Source organism: Serinus canaria, chromosome Z, assembly GCF_022539315.1.
Source record: "Serinus canaria isolate serCan28SL12 chromosome Z, serCan2020, whole genome shotgun sequence".
Taxonomy (NCBI): domain Eukaryota; kingdom Metazoa; phylum Chordata; class Aves; order Passeriformes; family Fringillidae; genus Serinus; species Serinus canaria.
The window spans coordinates 37659565-37679374 of NC_066343.1; the positions used below are offsets into that span (position 1 = coordinate 37659565).

At 37.3% G+C, this 19810-nt stretch overlaps 2 protein-coding genes across 6 annotated transcripts in view; one reads left to right on the plus strand and one right to left on the minus strand.

The window, feature by feature from the left end:
* The window catches only part of AOPEP (aminopeptidase O (putative)), a 579142-nt gene that overhangs the window by 303874 nt on the left and 255458 nt on the right, over nucleotides 1–19810 (minus strand). The gene's annotated exons all lie outside the window — the stretch shown is intronic.
* Nucleotides 1–19810, plus strand: part of FANCC (FA complementation group C) — an 80658-nt gene that overhangs the window by 183 nt on the left and 60665 nt on the right. The window contains exons 2-4 of one of the 5 annotated variants that reach the window (XM_030237375.2): nucleotides 1558–1616; nucleotides 14979–15152; nucleotides 16753–16840. In XM_030237375.2, coding sequence (XP_030093235.1) covers nucleotides 1614–1616; nucleotides 14979–15152; nucleotides 16753–16840 — 265 coding nt within the window. In that variant the 5' untranslated portion in view covers nucleotides 1558–1613. Of the gene's footprint in view, nucleotides 1–1252; nucleotides 1521–1557; nucleotides 1617–4557; nucleotides 4784–14978; nucleotides 15153–16752; nucleotides 16841–19810 lie in introns of those variants that run through there. The other 4 variants (XM_030237376.2, XM_050986951.1, XM_050986950.1 and 1 more) reach the window with 4 other exon arrangements.

Consider the following 19810-nt stretch of genomic DNA (forward strand, 5'->3'; position numbering starts at 1 on the left):
GTCGCGGGCCGGGGGCTGTCGTGGCGGGAAGGGGATGCGCTAGTGCGGATGATCCGCCGGCCGCCGCGCCTTCCCCTTCCGCCCTCCGCGGGAGCTGGCGGCGATGAGCCCGCCGGGGAACGGGTGACATGGGCAGCGAGGCGTCGGGCCGGCCCTCCCTGAGGCTTTGAGGTCGGCAGAGGAAGGTGGCCGTGGCGGTGGGGTCGGGCCTGCGCTACGTCCTGAGCGCTGCTGGCCGAGCTGCTGTGTGCCTCGTTCTGTGGTGCCCATTCCGGCGTGCCCCGTCCGGCCTGGCCCTGAGCACTTCCAGGGATAAGGCATCTCCGGTTTCTCTGGGCAGCCTGTGCCGGTGCCTCACCACTCTCTGGGTGAAAAGTTTCTTGCTAACATTTAGCCTAAGCGTACTCTGTCGAAGGCCATTCCCCTTTGTCCTATCACTACAGTCCCCTGTAAAAAGTCCAAGTCCAGCCTTCTTGTATTCCTCGTGTAGGTGCTATCATATGGTACTGAAAACATCTGCAAGAGAGACATCAACATTTGTGCTGTCTGCCTCTTGCTATTCCCCCTCCTTCTAGGGAGGAAACGGCGACAAAAGGTCATTTTGTGGTATATGTGCAAGACCGGTGCAACAATAATACACGGATACCATCCTAAATGGTTGATAGAGGGAGGGGGATTTGTTTCTGATTCAGCAGACTTAGCCAGCTTTTGTTCTGTGCAATCTGACACAGACATCTGCTGTGGTGGAGGAACTCCAGTAGAGCAGGCTTTTAAGGAATACTGTCAGAAAATGTAGCTGGCCTTTTATTTAAACTAAAGATTAGGGAAGACAGATGTCCTGTAAGTGCTGGGAGAATTTGACATTTTAAGTTTTGGGTTTGATTCACAAATGTAGGTAATTAAATTTCCACTCCTCTCAGAAATTTTCCGAATGGCCATTTTTCATGTGGGAGGATAACTAAAATAACTAAAATGGCATAATGCTCTCTCTCTGGGAGTGAAGAATCCTTTAGGTAAAACTACTATGATGTAACAATCTAGTGAAGGGCTTTTGAAAACTAGGAGAACCTTCAGAATTTGGGATTTTTTTCCTGATATGTAATTAAAGGATCTGAAGCTGTCCTCCGTCTCTTTTGTGAAAAGAAGTCTTTCTTGTCTGTGCCAAATAAATTTAATTCAGTTTATGTTCTGAGTTACATGAATTAATTCCTCCATTATTTGGGTTTATGCTCATCTCCCCTTGTTAGCTCAAGACTGAAAAGTTGTGTCGTAAGAATGGATCACCATACGGTATTTGAAGCCGGGGTGGAGACGAGGCGCTGCCAAATCCATGGAAACCTGTTGGGTTTTGGCCTTGCCGGCAGGGTGCTCACTACTGCCGCCTCCTGGGCAGCGGGGGCGCTGCGCGGCAGGGCCCCGCCGCCAGGACTTGGCTCCCGGGAACGTGGCGCTGGGAAAACCCGAGTGGGAAACGGATCCCCGAGATTGTCTTCTTGCTTACAAGCATTGATCCAGTTTTGGTAATACCTTCTGTGCTTTTTATCTTTGTATTCTCAGGAAGTGAGATGCGTGTGATTCTGCCTCGCCATGTCTCTGGCTACTAAGGATTGAACATGGTAATTTTAACCAAGTTTGAAAGCAGCTTAAAGGTTTTATGGAGGTTCTATTCCTATATATATTCTAAAATTTGAAGGGAGGGTCAAAGAGAAATGGTGGTATTCCCTACGATGTTCGGCAGGAGTCCTCCAGGACTGGATAACCTCCCTTACAAAGACAGGCAAAGAAATTTGGGACTGTTCAACTTGAAGAAGAGAAAGTTGTGTAGAGAATTCATAGCCGCCTTCCAGTATCTGTAGGGGGCCTATAGGGAAGCTGGAGAGGGACTCTTCATTAGGAGCTGCAGTGATAACACAAGGGACAAAGGGTTCAAAGAGGGGAACTTCAGGTTGTATATTGAAAAGAAATTCTTTCCTGTGAGGGTGGTGAGAGCACGCTGCCCCAGGAGATTCTGGGTGCCCCATCCCTGGCAGTGTTCTAGACCAGGCTGCACAAATCCTTGAGCAACCTGGTCTAGTGGGCAATGTCCCACTAGAGGGACTAGAGGCTTGGGACTAGATGATCTGTAAGGTCCATTCCACCTCCTTAACTGGTATGATTCCGTGATTCCATCTGGTCAGCCCATGCATATGGATCAATGGGGTGAGTGCGCGTGAAATTTACCACAGAATAGCGTGGGTGAAAGTGACATAAGGGACACTGGTGGAGTTGGGGTGATGTTAAGAGGAGTTACAGCAACAAAGGATACCCCTTTGAAGGCACTGGACATAGGTGTTCCATCAGTGGAACAGCCTTGGGTGCTCAGTGTACTTTTAAACTATAATTTCTTTTTTTCTAAGATGTATGTTTCAGTATATTCCACTGCAGTTGTGAAGGTGCTGCTTTTGGCAAAGATGTCTTTCAAAAGGCATTTGGGTGGAGGATCGTAATCAGGGTGACAGAGATAGGTGAAACAAATTTTTCTTGAAGCAGGAAAGTTCCTGTTTCATTAGAATCCTTTGATACACATGGAATAATTTTTGGCATTTACAGGAAGATGTATATGTTGTATGAGTTTGTTCCCAAATAAAAATCTTCAGTCTTTATCAGATGATTTTTTAAAAGTTATTTTTAATGAATGCAGCATATTTTGTGGCAACCTGACCTAAACAATGCACAAAAGTATGCCAGATTGTAAAGATCTTGTGACATGTATAAGTGATATAACAGCTCTCAAAAATCAAATCTTGAATAATTCAACTTTCACCAAGAAGGGTATTCCCAGACAGTGTTTTTCAGTTAATGCTATAATAAATTGCTGACATTTTTAATGCTGTTAAAATGAAGACAATGGTAATACTCATTAAAAATCTGTAACTCCTTTCATGCAGCTTTGGGAATTAGAAAATTCTTTGTGTTTTAGACTTGGTCTAAAAGCTTTACCACCAGCTCCCAAGAACACTTTAGGATCATGCGGTTAGTCTACTTTCTAAGTTACAGGAATGTACAGTATGTTAAATATTATGGGGGTGCAAAATACTCTTTATTATTATATTAATAATAAACTCAGTAAACATAAATAATAAATTAATAAAGAGAAATATATTAACAATCATAATTTTCTTAATTTCGGAAGTTTTGGTTACAGTGTCTTTAAAATTTGTTCAAGAAGGCTTTTACTCTGTGTAATAATAAAGGGCAGACTCATGTCAGGTGCTGTCTGGGAGAGGTTTCTGTTAGTTTTTTAACTGTCAGCCTTGCTTATGGTTGCAGGGTTGTGACATAGTACTTCTCCATGCATTTTTAACTTCTAATAGAATTTGTATTTCTAAGCAATACTGTGAAGCTATAGTTTCATGATTTTACTAGTGATGAGTTGTACAGGTATTACTAGACACAGTCTAAAGACAGATTACTTGTGTAATCTGTGCAGCATCATTTATGGTAATCTCGCAAAGTAAAGCCCACAAGGCTTCTGCAGCAAAAGGAACTTTGTAAATCTTTGAGATTAATAAATGTTTAAAAAATTGTAAATGGAGTAAATCTGATGTTACCAGATATTTGGGTTTAGTTTGGGATTTTTATGGTTTTTTTTTTTTAAGTAATCAAGTATATAAGTAAATGTACTATTTTTTAAAATCAGAGAAGAGCTAATCAAGCTTCTGCAGAGATGAAGCAGATTGAGCCTTACTTAACTAACTTTAATTTCTTTAGTGTCCTGTGTCAGACATGTGAGAATTGGATTCTTAGACTTCTTCTCCTGAAGCCAAATTGTAGTGCTGTCCTTCCTCCCTTTTAGTAGATTCATTTGACATGGTTTTTTTGTAAATCTTGATTAACTGTGTGACAGTATTGAAGTATTCCAGATACAACTTCAATAAGTATCAACTAAATTGACATAAATGAGTGTCCAAGTAGAGGAGGCCAAGAGACATACCACTAGCTAGTATTTTTTTTTCTGTGATGTACATTGGAAGTTCTCATTTATCATCAGCCGACCACATTCATAAGAAGTTCTCTTCCAGTAAGATAAGAGAAAAATACAGCTTTAATTTCATGCGAGGGGCAAAACTGTGAGGTTTTCGTGAACGAATGTGACAGGCATTATTGACAAGTCAGAGGATCCTGTGTAGCACATTATAAAGTAAATGCTCATAAAGTGTGCAGGAATAATTGACTGAAAATTCCACAAATCATTGTCTCATCGATTTGAATGTCAGTTCCCTGTCTTTAGTCTAAATGCCCACATAGCTAGTTGTTGCTGCAGTATGAGTTTGACTGAGTAAATGACCAAAAGTCTTTGCTGTAGATGTTTCTGAGGAAACTTATCTCTTGTTTGCAAAGAATGAATGGCCTGATTTAATGCCTGTGAATAGCATGAAACCTTGTCAATGGGCTCCAGGGACAAGTATCTGTAGGAGTTTGTTAAGATAATGTATAACAAAAACGTGTAAATGTTGATGTAAATGTCATGAAGCTATTTTTATTCTTCTGAAGAATGCATTTTTCTTTTTCTGTCAGGTGTACTTATTGCCATAAATACATCTTTATTCTGAAGATTTTATTTTGTGGCTGTTTCTGGGTGTGAGTAGTCAGAGAGAAAGGAGGAGGAAAAGTGCGAGACTCTTTTATGCCAGAGAAGTGCATTCTTTCATTTGCAGGCTTGCTTTTACTGTGGACTCTGTGAATACTTTTCACAGATTCTTTTACTTACACTTATTAAGCTGTCATTAGAGTTCATATAAAGGTAAGTATGTGTAATATAAACTGAAAAGAAAATACTTTTTTGGGATTCTTGTGGGTTATTTTCTTTGTGGTGTAATATTGATCGTCTTTGCAGAAATTGTCATGTCATGCTTGAAGAGCTTAAGGTAAATAATTGATTATCTTTGAGGAAAGCCTTGAAAAACAGTGTTTCCTAATAGGCTAAAGTATTTGAGATTTGTGTGTTTCATCTCTTTTTGTCATATGTTTCCTCAGTGACTTTGAAGAAATTGTTTTCTGTTTGTTCCTCTGTTTCTTTATGCTTATGCAGAAATGCTTTAACTCTGTAGGACTGTGGGACTTCAATGAAAAGTATGTGTTTCATTACTAACAAATCTTAGAGGTTCTTATAAAAATTCTTAGTATAAGAATTAGAACCCAACTGTATGAGTAGCTCTGGGTATAAATAACACAGTCAGTATTTTACCTTGTGTTCAATACTTGAGATAAAGAGTTTGGAACATATGTCTTCTTTTTGTATACCTGTGTAAGCCAGGGGGAAAGCTTGAATTTAGCTATTGCATGACTATTATAAAAGCACTCTTGGAAATATAAACCCCTTTAGTGTTCATTCATTATTTAATTGAAGGAAGAAAGGCAAGTAGTCATTCTTCTCTGCATATAAACAGGTTGTGTCCCTGTTGCTTTCCCTCCCAACCCTCACAGCTTAGTGGAGGAGGATTGTTTTCTGGAAGTAACTTTTTTTATGTCTTCCCCTTTTCTCCTTGTAATTTTAGTACGTACAGGTGGAAGTAGATGCTATTCCTTGATACACTAAAAGGAATACACATTTTCTACTATATTATAGGTCATAAGTGACTCCTCTGATGAGAGGATTAATGTTCTAACTTGCTGTGTATGGTTTAATGTATGTGCTTCTGTTCCTGCTTGGACATGAGGGAATGACTTTATAATATATCTGTTAATTGTGGAACTTAAATTTCTGAAAAAGAAAGTGCTAAGGATTGGTATATATGCAACATCCCCATCACTGATAGCTCATAATATGTAACTGACACTAAATGCTGCTTATTCCACGCTGAAACTTTGAATTAATCTTTACCTATTTTTTCCCAGAGGAACTGAATTTTAAGGAAATAGGTTTCTCTCTATTTCACTCAAGCAGTATACAAATACAAGTTGATAGAAGAGGAGGTTCTGTGATGAGGGAAATTTGGGTGATTGGTTTGGTTTGTGTTCAGACCAGAACAGAACAGAATGGGCTATTTTGATGGGACAAAAATCATTGAGTCAAACTGCCTGACCAATTTACAGCTGAACGAATGTTAACTTTGGTATCAAATGCATTGTCCAAGTGCCTCTTTTTAAGGCACGTGACAGATACGGAGCAAAAACCACATCTGTAGGAGACATCTTCCAGTGTTTGACCACTCTCCTGGTAAAGAAAGATTTCCCAATCTCCAGTCTGACCATCCTGCGATAAAGCTTGAGCCATTCGCACATATCCTGTTACTGGATTCCCGGAATTCCTGGGAATAGACCAGCACTCCATCTCCAGGTCCCCTTCTCAGGGAGCTGTACAGAGCAATGAGGTCACCCCTGAGCCTCCTTCTCTCCAAACCAGACAAACCCAGAGCCCTCAGCCACTCCTCACAGGATGTGCCTTCCAGCCCTTCCACCAGCTCTGCTGTCCTCCTCTGGACCATTCCAGGACCTTCTTCCCACCCTTCCCAGAGTGGGGGGCCCAGCGCTGCACACAGGACTCAGGGTGAGGCCGCACCAGGGCTGAATCCAGCAGGATGATCCCAATCACAGCTGGTGATGCTGTGTCTGCTGCACCCCGGGATGGGGTTTGCCCTCCTGGCTGTCTGGGCACACACTGCTGGCTCACCCTGAGCTGCTGCCAGCCAGCACCCTCAAATAATTTTTTTTCTGAAGTGTTACTCTGTAGAGAAGAAGTTGAAGAAAATCTTTCAGATGTCTGAAATGACAGTATAAAATCTGTAATATTGGTTTTAAGCTATGGGAGACAGTGGTAACCACATGTAAAAGTTTTAAGTAAAAAAGTAGAATTTATATTTGGTAAAAAAACTGCGCATTTGCCAGAACTGGGTAGTGAAAACTGTATAGTCAGATAACCCAAATAACTGTCAGGTAACCCACAAGATAGGGGGTGATGCATTAGCTGGCAGATTTGGTATAGGAAAATGGGTACAAACAATAGATTTAATCTAACAAGAATTCACCATTATTGCTAAAAGGCTTAATTATTCTAATGTAGTTACTTGGTAAGCTCTTACATGGATGGGCTTCTCACTGTCATGAAAGCTTAATGTGAAATTTAGTCTTAATTGAGAGTAACAAAAATTTTGCCATTGATGTAAACACAACAAGCATTTCATTCCTTTTCTTGTAGCCTGCAAAATAAGATCTAACTTACGTGATGTTTAGAATGCTGTTATCAGAGACCCATACACAATTGATGTGTGATGTTACTGTAACTGTTAGTGAAGCTAAAGTGGTGTTAGCAATAATTGGACTTTCTGCAAAGTGCTGTAAAAATATTTTTGTGTTGTCACATACCAGAAACAGTTCTGCCTTTGAAGGCTTGATCAGACCTAGTGTCTCTTTCCAGAGTTGTCTTTATTCTTTGCATAGTTATTTTAGCTGCAATTTCCTGTGTGTCATCTTTATTTCTATTGTCACAGAAGTGAGCTGAAAATTAGCTGGACTGAATGAAAGGGCCCTGTCCAACAAACTAAATCCAAGGATATTTGAACATTAATTTTCATTAAAGATATCCCCCCAAAGACTTTATTCCTCAAACACTATGAGAGCTTGCTCCATTCCAGTGACCTGAGTGTTAACAAATAGTCTTGTAAGTTGTACTATTTAGATTGCAAGATAAAATACATAAACATTACTGAGGAAATATATTGAAAGAAGATGTGCTTCACAGCCCCTTCCCTCCCTCCATTTCTAGAAAACAGTGAAGGTGTGTGCTTGTTTGGGCTTCTGTTCACCATGCCACACATTTTCAGATTGTAAATTTTAGCTTCTGCTGTATCTTGAGGTGCATTGTTGTTACCTCTGTGGTAGATGATCACTGATAAGAGGAAAGCAATCCACATATGGAAGAGCAAACAAGGAATTAAGGGGTGAGCTAACAGCCCCCTGTTTCTTTCAAGTCTGGGTTTTTTTCTGGAAGGTCATATTGATCTGCTTAACGTTAATATGCCCTGGTCAAACCTGGGATTTGCCTAATAGCCTTGAAACAAATTTTAATTTTGCACATCCATCTGATTCCCTGTGTACTGGTGTGGATAGCTTTACATAGGTCTTGCTGGATTTTGTTCTGGCTCCTGCTGCCATTGAAATTCTTTTAAACTAGGACGTTGTATGTTTTGGTACTTTGCCGAATTGCAGAGTCTTCTGCCAGAGATGTAAAGGTACCTTACTTTATTTCCTGTTTTCTCCTCTTAAATTTAACTTTAAAAAAAAGTGCTAGTGCTGTTAGAGTGCTAGTAACTTCTTTGGTGTGTTCCTTGCAGGAGTGGCTTATGGTAGATTGTGATCAGATTTTTTATTCAATTTGTTCCTAAAAATTCATTATATGGGTTGGTACTTAGATGTTTTGTGTTTAAAAGTGTAGTTGATTGTCTTCTTGCCCTGTTAAGATTCATTATGGAAAGGTAACAAATAACATGTGTAACATTCAGTGATATCACTCCTGCTTTCACTGTCCTGTGGGCAGAAGATAAGAGTTAGATGGATGTGCTGAGATATTTTTTCTGCTTTTCCCATTAAGAGGGTTTTATTCTTTGTTTTCAAGCCTCTTGAAATAGGTTAGGTTATAGGGAAGATCTGCTGCTACAGGATGAACTATTGGAACCAGAAAGTTTTAAAATTAATTTTTGTGTGAGGCAAATTATATTTTTGGGGTCATGAAGCCTGATTAATGGAAATCACAGAACATGCTGAGTTGGAAGGGACCCACAAAGATCATTGAGTCCAGCTCCTGGCCCTGCACAGGGCACCCCAAGAGTCACAACATGTGCTGAGAGCTTTGTCAAAATGCTTTTGAACTCTGTCAGGCTGGTGCTGTGACCTCTTCCCTGGGATCCTATTCAGTGTCCAGCCACTCTCTGGTAGAGGAAAGCCTTATCATGGTCATACAGTCCTTTCACGGGGAGAGGGAGATGTAATGTTTTCAGAGTATCTGGGAAAGGGAGACCTTGCATGAATCCCAGCAAAGCTTGCTTCCTCAGGGCATCAAGTCTTTTCTAAACCTGCAAAGCAGCATAATGCAACTGGAAGTATAATTTGCAATGATACTCAGATGAAACTTCTGCAAGAGGTTTAATGTATATGCTGTTCACAAAATTAGCCCTTCTAGAGGCCACAGTTGCTTAAACATGAAAACTAAGCTCTTTTTTCCTGTGAGACTTGATAATGTAATTCAGAAGGCAACTCTGTTAAATTACCAATTATCAGAGTAAATAGAAGAAAAAAATATAGAGCAGCAAAATAGATGAGTTAATTGCTTTCTCCAGGAGAATTTTTAGGCTAAACATGGAATAATAATGTTAGCCATCTGGTTGGCAGCTATTTAGTTTGCCAGATTTCACAGTTGCTTAGCCAATATTGATTTCTTTGTTCTGGCAAAATGGTGTACTCTAATTTTATTTCCAGGGGAAGATATAGTAAAATGCAATTCATTTTAATTTGGAAAATGGGCTTGTAGATAAGCAGTTTTCTATAATAGTTGTTTTGTCTTGCTCTAAAATATCTGTGGATGTAGGCACAAAGAGAAATAGGCAAACTTGTTTTTATGTGAAAAGTTACTAAATAAAAAATTAACACTAATCAACACTGCTTGTAAGCACACCAGTCTAAGATGAAGATGGAAGTTATTCTCTCAATTATTCTTGACTGCTGGACTGCCAGTGTGTGTAGATACCAACCTATAAACCAGCCTGTGAAGCTAATTTCTCAACAAGATATACTGGAAAATAAAACAACAGGAATAAGTAATTTTTATAGTGATAGTTTTAATTTTCATAATTAAAACTAATAATAATTTTTAATTGTCATATAGTCTTTACTACTCCTGGGCCTTTCTGAAGTTTCCAAAAAAAAAAAAAAAAAGCTTTTTTCCCAAATAAATTATTTTTAAAATTTGTTTTGGAGAGGCTGGTAACACATTTTCTTTACATATGAAATAAATTATGTTTGATCTTACCTCCTATCTAAGTATATATGGAATTTTCTTCTGTTCTTGGCAAGCAGGAGACTTGTCAAGGTAAAGATAAAAAATATACTTGAGAACAAGGTAAAGAAATGGGTATTTTATGTGGAGAAGTAATAAATGAGAAAATAGTAATAATCTTCAGGATAACTGCTTCTTTTTTTTTCCTCTTGGTGTAACCTCAAAATATCCATTAGGTAGTAAATTTGTTTAGTTAAATTTTGTTTGACATTATTATAATAATCTTATTGTATCAACCATGCTGTGTCACAATCAAATTAAAGGTGATTAAGGAGTCAAAATGATGGTATCTTTTGATTATATAATATACTGAAGTTCTCCTAATTAGTCATATTAATCTCCTAATATCTATTAGAGTAATAAATATGCACAAAAGGACTGTCCTACTGCTTTTGTAAGTATTAAATCTCCTTAAAATAGTTTGGAATTCGGAGTGTATATTTATATGTTTTGTTATCTTAATGGTGACCTTTTGTCCTTCCGACCCTTGGGGCATGACATCATAAGAGTATTTTTAACTGTTTCCTTATTTTATGTTTTTCCTCATAAGCTAAGGTTGCTGGTGGGTAGGATATAAGAGAGGAGGAGGAGGGGAAAGTATAACATTCATTTGGAGCATGGAGCTACTTATCATTGATTCAAGGCAAAGGGAGAGCTTTATACCTTGAATACATGTTTTAGTCATGTTTATTTGGAACACTGTGACATGAGGAAATATTGTGCCTTAACAGTACCTCATTAAAAATGTTTTTTTAAATTTAGCAGCTCAATTTACAAGATTAAAGATAAATAAGTTAATGAAAGTTTAATTGTAATTTTTCTGAACCTGTTAAAGCAAGATTTGGGGACTTAGCCTCAAGATCTGGTAACAGAAGTTAGTGACTAAGGTGGTATGTTTCAGACACTATCCAAAGAGCTCACTTGACTGAATAAAATTCCTTGTTAGAAATGCTGCCATTAACTTCTGAAAGGTATAATGAGTACCCTCATACCAGAACTCCCCAAGGTTCCATGTTCTTGAAACCCAAGAGGGTTTGTCTGGGGCTTCTCAGAGAAGAGGACTAAAGACTTCTTTCTAGAAGTGAAAGATACTGTAAGATGATTGACAATAAATCTGGCTTCTGAATTTGCCGTGTTGTGACGAACCCAGTCAAAACGAGAATCAGTTTTTGATTTTTGGCAGCTAAAATGAGTCCTTACTAACTTAAAAGAATGGAAATTAATCTGAAAGATACTTTAGGAACATCCTTGTCAGTATTGTAAGTCAAATTATTAATCAGGTATTTATTGTATGAGATTCCTGTAGCTCTTCTAATATGTTCTATATGATACTGGTGCCTGAACATTTAAGTTACCTTTGATTACCTAACAGTTTTCTATTTCTTTAATAAACCATATCCTATATCATATGATGGTTTTTGAGATTAAATCTGTATCTCTGGTATGCTTGCTTTTTAATCAGATTATTTATATATTAACAGGATTTATACATGCACAGTATCTTTCCTGTTTTCCAGTAATGTTTGGGTGAAGACAAGAGTAAACTGTATTAATCAAATTGCTCTTTTCAGGACAAGGTGCTGTAATTAAAGTAAACAATCAATAAAATAACTATTTACTTGTAAACTTATAGTGAAAACAAACAAATACAGCTTAAAAATCATGCTATTGGAAACAGAACAATATTGGAAATAGTGTGGAATATGTGGTATTGTGGCCGAAAATCTTAATGTATATTAAATTAATCACATTCTTGATCAAGGATAAATTTGAAGCACATAGTAAATGCTAAAGAAGGGCCAGTGGCTTATATGAATAGTGTAGTAATTCCTAGAAATGCCACTTTATTGTGTTCTTCCGTTGATCTCAGCATAATTTTATAAAAAATGTGAATTGGTGGTATTCCAAAACAGAGAGCAGCAATGCCTTTAACATTTTTGGTGATTATAATTCTTGAAAATCTACATTCAACCCTGAGATGAGTTTAGAGGATTGGAGTATGATACTAACAAGACCAAGATCGTGGGTTCCATTCCCACATAGAGCATTCCCTTAAAAGCTGGACATGGTGATCCTTATGGGTTCCTTCCAACTCAGAGGATTCTGTGGCTGTTAATAGTTGCTGTAAGGGATTCTTCTGCCATTGAATCTACAAGAGTAGTTCTTATCCAAAGCTTTACAGAAGTGCATAACCCTTCCTCCTCTTCCTCGCCCCAAAAAGTGCAAAGATCTTTACATGTCACTCAAAATGGTTATTTAAAATGTGCATTGAAGATTCCATCTTCTCTTAATCATAGGGATCATTTGTTCCTTGTTGCTGATATATCAGGATTTTTAGCAGTTTTAGAAAATTAATTGCACAGAAAAACACATACATTTGTCCTTTAATCGACTTTGGAAATGCGTATAAAACCGACTCCTCTATTTTTTACCCATAAATGTACCCATGAGTTGAGCATTAAACTGCGGCTAAAATTTCTGAACTCTGTTTTAGAGACAGTGTGGTGTTTCATTTTCATCAGAAAATTATGCAAAAGGATCAAGACTAGGGCTGATCCTTCTGAAGGTAGGTTCTGAACCCTAGATTGTAAAGCGGGAGAGTTTTTGGTCCAGATCCTTCGTTTGTGCTTTCATGCATCAAGGTGAATGTTTTGAATAGCACCGAACATAGAGCTGCTGTGTCTTGTCCGTGATTATTGCAAGTCTGTTGATGGGAGAATACTTTTCTCATCTCCAAAATATTCAGATATATTAATGGAGTTAGTTACCAGAAACAGTAAAAAATTCACACTTGCAGTTTTCAGCATGGAGGAGAGATATACTTCTAAGATTTTCTTTCACTTATGATTTGTGCATTTGTGCTGTTGTTTTTGGGGTTTTTAAAATAGTATCAGTACTTTAAAAAAAAAAAAAAAAAAAAAAGGCAACCTAGTTTATTTAGCAATAACCAGGGAGACAAAACACCTTTCTTATTGGAGAGCTGGGATCTCAGACTTCTGAAAAAAGAAAAGTGATAGCTGTGCCATTCTGCATACTGAAGTAGTAGAAGCAGGTACTCAGTATATTAGATTATCTTGCTTGATTTCATTTTCTTGGATTCTCAGTTAATACTAAATCAACCCATGATTGGCCCCAAAATGCTGGAGTTTTCGTGCTTCCTTTTTTTTTAATTTTTTTTCCTTTTTTTCTTCTTTCCCAAAAGTTTTAGAAACCATTTTATTAGGGGATTGGTTTTTCTGTTATTTGGTTGGATTGATCTTGTCTGGGAACATCAAGTAGGCTCATTAATTTAACCACATGTGTTAGTTCACTTCCTGGCTTCAACTTGTTCTGAAAGTCTTTCTTGTGTCTCTGTGGTGATAAAAGTGTTTGATGGCTAATTGCCTCTGGGACCCGTGTCACTTCAGGCAGCTGCTGTGATGGAGAGTCTCACAGCGTGTTTTGATACTCAGAGAAGATCAGTAACATCTTGGTACTGCACAGATCCCTTAAAAGCTTTGCTGACAGCAACAGTGACAGATAAAAATGGGAGTCTAGCAAAGAGCACAAGAGCAGTGTCTTTGCTTACTTGTCTTTGAACAAGTCTGGGGCAAATACATATTGTACAGTAGCAATCCAACAGGTTAACCTAAGTTTTATTTTTCACTCTTTTTTTTTTCTGGACAGGATCCAAACTCAAATGATAGTAGCGGTTCACTAGGGGTTATTTATTTAATTAGTTAATCAATTAATAATTATTTCTCATAGGAATTAAACAAGCTTATTAATTATCTTCAATTTTTTATCTGTCCAAGATTAGCATGCTATACAAATCCTGTGTTTGTAAGGGTTAGCTGTATAAAGCAGGCTTGGTTTGAAGGGCTGCTGTGGAGGTGCTGGTTTATTTCTTTGGTTTGTAGCTTGCAAAGATACATATTCATTCATTTCTGTGGCATCTATGAGTGTCTGAATTTTAATCTAAGTGGGCATCAATTAATTTTTGAAAATTGCCACCACATTCTGTTAATTGACAGTTGTCTTTACAGTTTTGACAGAAAGAGCAATGATTGAAAGGCTGCAAGTGCTCTGGTCTTCCAGCCTATGAGACATTTCTTTCAGAGAGATTTAAAGGTTGTTGCTGTCTGCTGTGCTATTCTCTGTTCCTTCTGTCAAAGAAAAATTATAATAGTAAAGCAGAAAAAATTGTATGCTGGTTTTTACTATCTTTTACTGGCTCAGATTGGTTAGGTTTTAATGTTCTGGCTTGGTGATAGTGCTTATCCCGCAATGAGCAGTTTTTTAGAGTGAAGTGTGCCATAGGATGTAGATCATATATGGTACAGCTTCCATTCAGAACTGGGCTGTATGTAAAGCTGCATACGCTTATATTTTTTCCCTCTTACTTGTATGGTATACAAGGAGAAACAGACCTGAAATACTAAATTTATTCGTTTCTATTAAGGAGAATACTCTTTTTTATCACATAAAGCTAATGATCAATTGCAAATACAGAAATTACAATGATCAAAGACCTTTTAGTACTTTTTGTTTTGTTGGGCATAATTTTAGTACTTTCATTTATCTTGGAATAAGCATTTTTAGTTTTTCATCATGCATAGCATTTGGAACAAATGCACGCTCAAATTATTCTAAAATTCTGAGTGAAATATTGATGATGACAAATTTGGATAAGAGAAGCCTGAAACATATCTGGGTGTTACATTTATTCCAAGATAATTTACTGATTACTGTGCCCCCTTTCCTACTTTGTCATGATGGGGTTATTAGTTTAACTTCTTAATATTGCAGATAAAATTACCAGCCTTGTGAGATGTAAACAGACACTCCCTACACCCCATTCTTGAATGCTCACCAAAAAGGTAGCAGAAATCCTCTCTGTGTATATTCATTCTTGGTTTGAAGCTAGTGTTCAGTGCTGCCTGATGTGGAGATAAAATCTTTTTTTCAGGATTGTGGAATGGCTCAGGACACTACTGTCCCCAAATTGAACTTTGAGTATTGGTTGGATAAAGCTGTTGAATGGGGTCAAGCCACTACTTTGGAATCACAGAAGGATGTGTGCCTTCACTTGCCCCAGCTCCAGGAATTTCTACATCAGCTTTATGAAACAATAAAACATTTGGTAAGTGACTTTAGAAGGAAGAGTGACGTGTTTTGAAGAGGTCCTTCGAAAAAAATCTGCACCATGTTTTGAGAAAACCAGAAGGCAACAGTAGTGAAAAGGTTTGTCTTGTTGACCTAAGGTACTGCTGGATCAGAGGGGCAAACTGGAGAAACAGTCACAGGTAATGCAAACAGGAGCGTGCTTCTGGTTTACCTGATTTATTGTGAAAGGGGCTTTTTCTTCTTGATTGGTTGATGTCAAGTGAAGTTTCCCAGCCAATGCTCTAGCCTCTTAAAAAAACTCTTCCAAGAGGCTAGACCTGAAAACCTGAAATTTTAAATCATCCAATTTATGACCTGAAAACCTGAATCAAATAGAAGAATTTGATTCAGGTTTTCAGGTCATAAATTGGATGATTTAAAGCCCTTAACATGCAAAACTATGACTGATCCTTTAAATCTTAGGGGGTCTGCTGACATGTTAATCCCAGTGTTATGGCACACACAGTGAATTCTAGCAGCATGGTCAGATCACTGGCATAAACTGCTGCCTGTTCTGTTTTATTGTCTGCACTCACTTGAGTAAAAGTAGTTGTTCATGTTTAGTTGCTGGTATGTTTTTTGGAGCATCTCTTTTTCGGTGTATATATTCAGTATAATTAGCCTTAGAACTACTGCATTATGGCACAAGGCTTGCTTCTAATAGAAGTTTTTTTTTTTTAAAATATTCTTATCTGTAGAGTGCAGAGTGAGGTTTGTTTCTGAATGACTTTAAATGTTAAATTTCAAATAAAGGTTTTGGGGGAATCGAGTTTCTTCCCATATTTCTGTTTCTTTTTCCTTAAGGAGGAAAAAGAATGTTGCTACTTCACATAATCCGAGGCATGGCCTAAAATGGACTTTGTGAATATGGCCCCAGAAAATCTTGATCTAGCCCCAAACATGAGACAATGTAAGAAATTTATTGTGTTAGCGGGATATGCTTATTATCCCTGCTACTTGCACGTTATCTCAGCACAGCACTATTTTTCAAAGCCTTCATTTATTAGATACTAAAGCTACAAAAATGGAAAAATAAGACTGATTACACAGGATTGTATATTAGCTACGTTGTCTATTACTTTTATAGTGAAACAGCTTTCTATTGTGGTTAGAAGTTAAATGTCACTTTGTTACTGGCTAATTATTATGGAAGTTAATTTAAAGAAAACAAACAAAAGTAACAAAGTAATTGTATGCCACAGTAGATATTAACTTCTTCAGAAACTGAGACAGTGTATTATAGCAGTGATGATCAACAAAAATTGTCATAATTAGGCTTTTAATACAATGAAATTGTACACTTGCTAGTTACTAATACTGATCTGCTTGCTTGGTGAAGCAAATGAACAAATTTTCTAACATAGTTAAGTATTAGGTAAGAAAATTACATAAGTTTTAACTTACTTGAATGATGATATAGAAAATCTACATACTTGCCTGTTTTGATTTTAGACCATTTAATTTATTTCAGAGTGTAATAATTGGGATTGTAATTTACAACAGTGTGTATCAGTAACAGTTCTCTTAACCTACTTTTGATGTGGAGTATATTTACTATCTATTTGTTTGTGTTTTAGCAGGGTCCCACTGCAGCAATCCAGCAGTTCCCTTTAATTGGACAGCTTCTAGGAAGGCTCTGTTGGAATCCTTTTGTTATTGGATATGGTAAGAATGTGCAAAGACATTTCTGCAGCAGTTCCATAAACTTTATTTTGTGGAAATTAGGAAAATATGAGTTGTTAAATACTATGACTTTTTTTCCATAAAAACACAGCATTCTTTTTTACTGAAGTAAAATTTTGAGATGAAAAGACTATCCGTGTTATTTAAAATAAATGGGCTTCAGAAATGTTAAATTCACTTTTGGATCTAATTAATTTCATGGTTTAGTCATGGAATCTTGGCTTGGGACCAGGAGGTTTTAAACTCAGTGAGTGTTTATGTGCATCACGATTTCCATTCTCATTTTTTGTTGTATTGATTACATTTGCTGGAGTCTCAAAATGTACAAAATTTCAACAGAAGTTTCCTTCTGTGTGTATCAGAATATACAAGTACGCTAAGATAGAAGAAATAACTTCTCTGATATTTATGTTTTGTAATTAGTCTATGTTATGATTGTGTTTGTTTTTATTGAATCCTTACGGTGTATTTTCCCCATCTCTCTGTCCTTAACTAGTGAAAATGCACATAGAATCTAAATTAAAACAGTAAAGTAGTAACATAGGAAAAAAGCATATGGAAAAATGAAATACTCTTACTGGTGGTGAATATGTGTGTGGGTGAGAATATAGAAGAGAAAATAAATTTGGCCCAGGAGTACTGTTGGGATAAATTTTTGATAAATTACTTGGGATCTCATTTAAGCAAAAAACTGATTCTGAGCTTCCCTGTTAGGCCCTTAAAATAACTTTTTGTCAGTCTTTTGCTCTTATTACAACTGCAAATAAAAAAGGGAAAGAAAAGAAAAATAAATAACATTAGGTCTCTTCTGCTTTATGCTTCATTTTGGGGAAATACAGAAAAGGGCAAATTTTTTTCAGCTAGAAGGGCTTTTTAAGTCAAGCACAGCTTACATCTTCTGTTTTGGCTTTGTCTTCTAGACAGGTCCAAGCACAGGCAAAATGAACTTGTCTGTAAAATACGTAGTAGGTGTGTGTAATGTCAGCATTTCACCTCTGAAAGCAAAATTTGGGAAGGAACCAGGTTTAGACATAGACCACTTTTTCAGAGCAACAAATGTGTGCCTTTTGAAATGCCTTTTCATACTTACAGATGTATTTTTACTATGGAGAGATTTCCCTTCTAATCATAGTTTTTGAGCATGTTGGTAACCATTGATGTTTACATGCTTTGCTTCTAAGTTTTTGTTTGGAATATGCAAGTCTTCAGAAGGTCAGTTTTTCTGAGCCGACAGTATATTGTTTTATAGCTTCACCTATATTTCTCATCAGAGTTGAAAGCCATCTATGTCTGCTTTTGGCTTCTTTTCACACAAATCCCAGCAATACATTCTTGGTTTCCTCTACTTCTTTCCTCTTTTTTGTGTTCCTTCAGCATTTTCTGAAGCTGCAATTTGCACTTCTTCTGCAATTTGGTCATTACCTCTGAAGTTTTCTTGACAATGAAGTCTTACTACAGGGTTTTTTTGTCTCCAAGTGGCAAGCAAGCCAGAGAGCTTTACTTGCTCAAAATGGAATCCTTCACTTCAATGCATAAAGATTTTCTGACATCAATAGACCTGAAGATGTCTGCTTTTACATTCCCACCACTTCCTCTTCTTAGAGCCACCTGAGCACTCTTTGGACTGGTGGCATTTTAGATTCAGCAGTTTTTCATTTTTTTTGGCACTGGTTCTGAAGATATTCTTTAAGATAGTGCTGGCTATAGCAGATGCTGACTCTCAAGTGGGTTTCATATAATTTCTCATTTGGATAAATAGCTCATTCAGGCATGTGTTGAGACCAGGCCATCCTCACAGAAAAAGGAACTAATTTTGTTCAATTCAGTCTTTCATACTAAAAAATGGAGCAGGAAAAACATACTTTCGCATCATGTCCAAACCACAATACCTATCACCTTAGATGAATGTCTGTTGGTGCTGGAAGCTGACATGGCTGACCACTCAGTGCAGGAAGCATAGTCTCTGAGGGAAAATAATCTCCTCATAAACACTCCTGAGGAGGAGGTGACCAAGTTAGCCTTATTTAGAATGCTAATGTGAGGGAAGCACGACTGAAGAAAATCTCATGACTGAGATTTGTGGTCCTGAACCACAAGGGATAAAGGAGGAATTCAGTTTTGCTTAGGAATTCCAGTGGTGCTGATTTTTCTGTTTGGTTTTTTGTTGTTTTTTGTTTATTTGTTTGTTTTAGTTTTGTTGTTCAGTCAGTTGGTTGATACTTGTTTGTTTGTTTGGTTTTGTTTGGGTTTTTTTGTGGGCTGTGTGATTACCTTCTCAGTAGAACCTTCTGGTTTGAGTTTTGAGCCCAAATATCTGGATCCCAAACTAATACTATAAATGCTGGGAGGTTTCTTGGTGGCTCTATATGTCAGTATATGTGTGTGAGCATGCAAGCTTGGGACTGGACTCATTTCAACAGAAAGTTCAGTTTTAACTAATCCACATTTTGTGATGTGTTTCAATAAAATTTTACAACAAACTCTAAAAATAGTATTTCTGGCTGTAAGATTAGGGTTTTCTTTCTTCTGTCTGGCTGCAGGCTATTTGTAAACTGAATGTGCTTGGGATGATTGAGACTACCTTGTGTTATGAGAAAAACATACCTTTTGGTTCTTTGTCTGTTGTTTTACAGTTTTTTTGTGGTGAGATTGGCAGGAAAAAAATGATCATAAAGGTTTGGACTTTCGATTGGTTGTTTGGTTTGAGGTGTTTCAGTTCTTTTGTTTGTTTCTTTGGGGTTCTATTCCCTTTTTTTTGGTTGATGTTTCGTTTTTCTTTTTTTTTACAAAACAGCTTGCAAGCTGTCTAAAATTTCCTACAGAATTTTTTTATTCCCTTTGTTGGAATACAACATTTACCTCCTTAAAGGAGTTCTGTTGATAGGTGGTAGATAACCTTTTTTGAGCTGGAATATCCAACTCTGAGTTTTTAATTTTATTTCTGTGGATGTA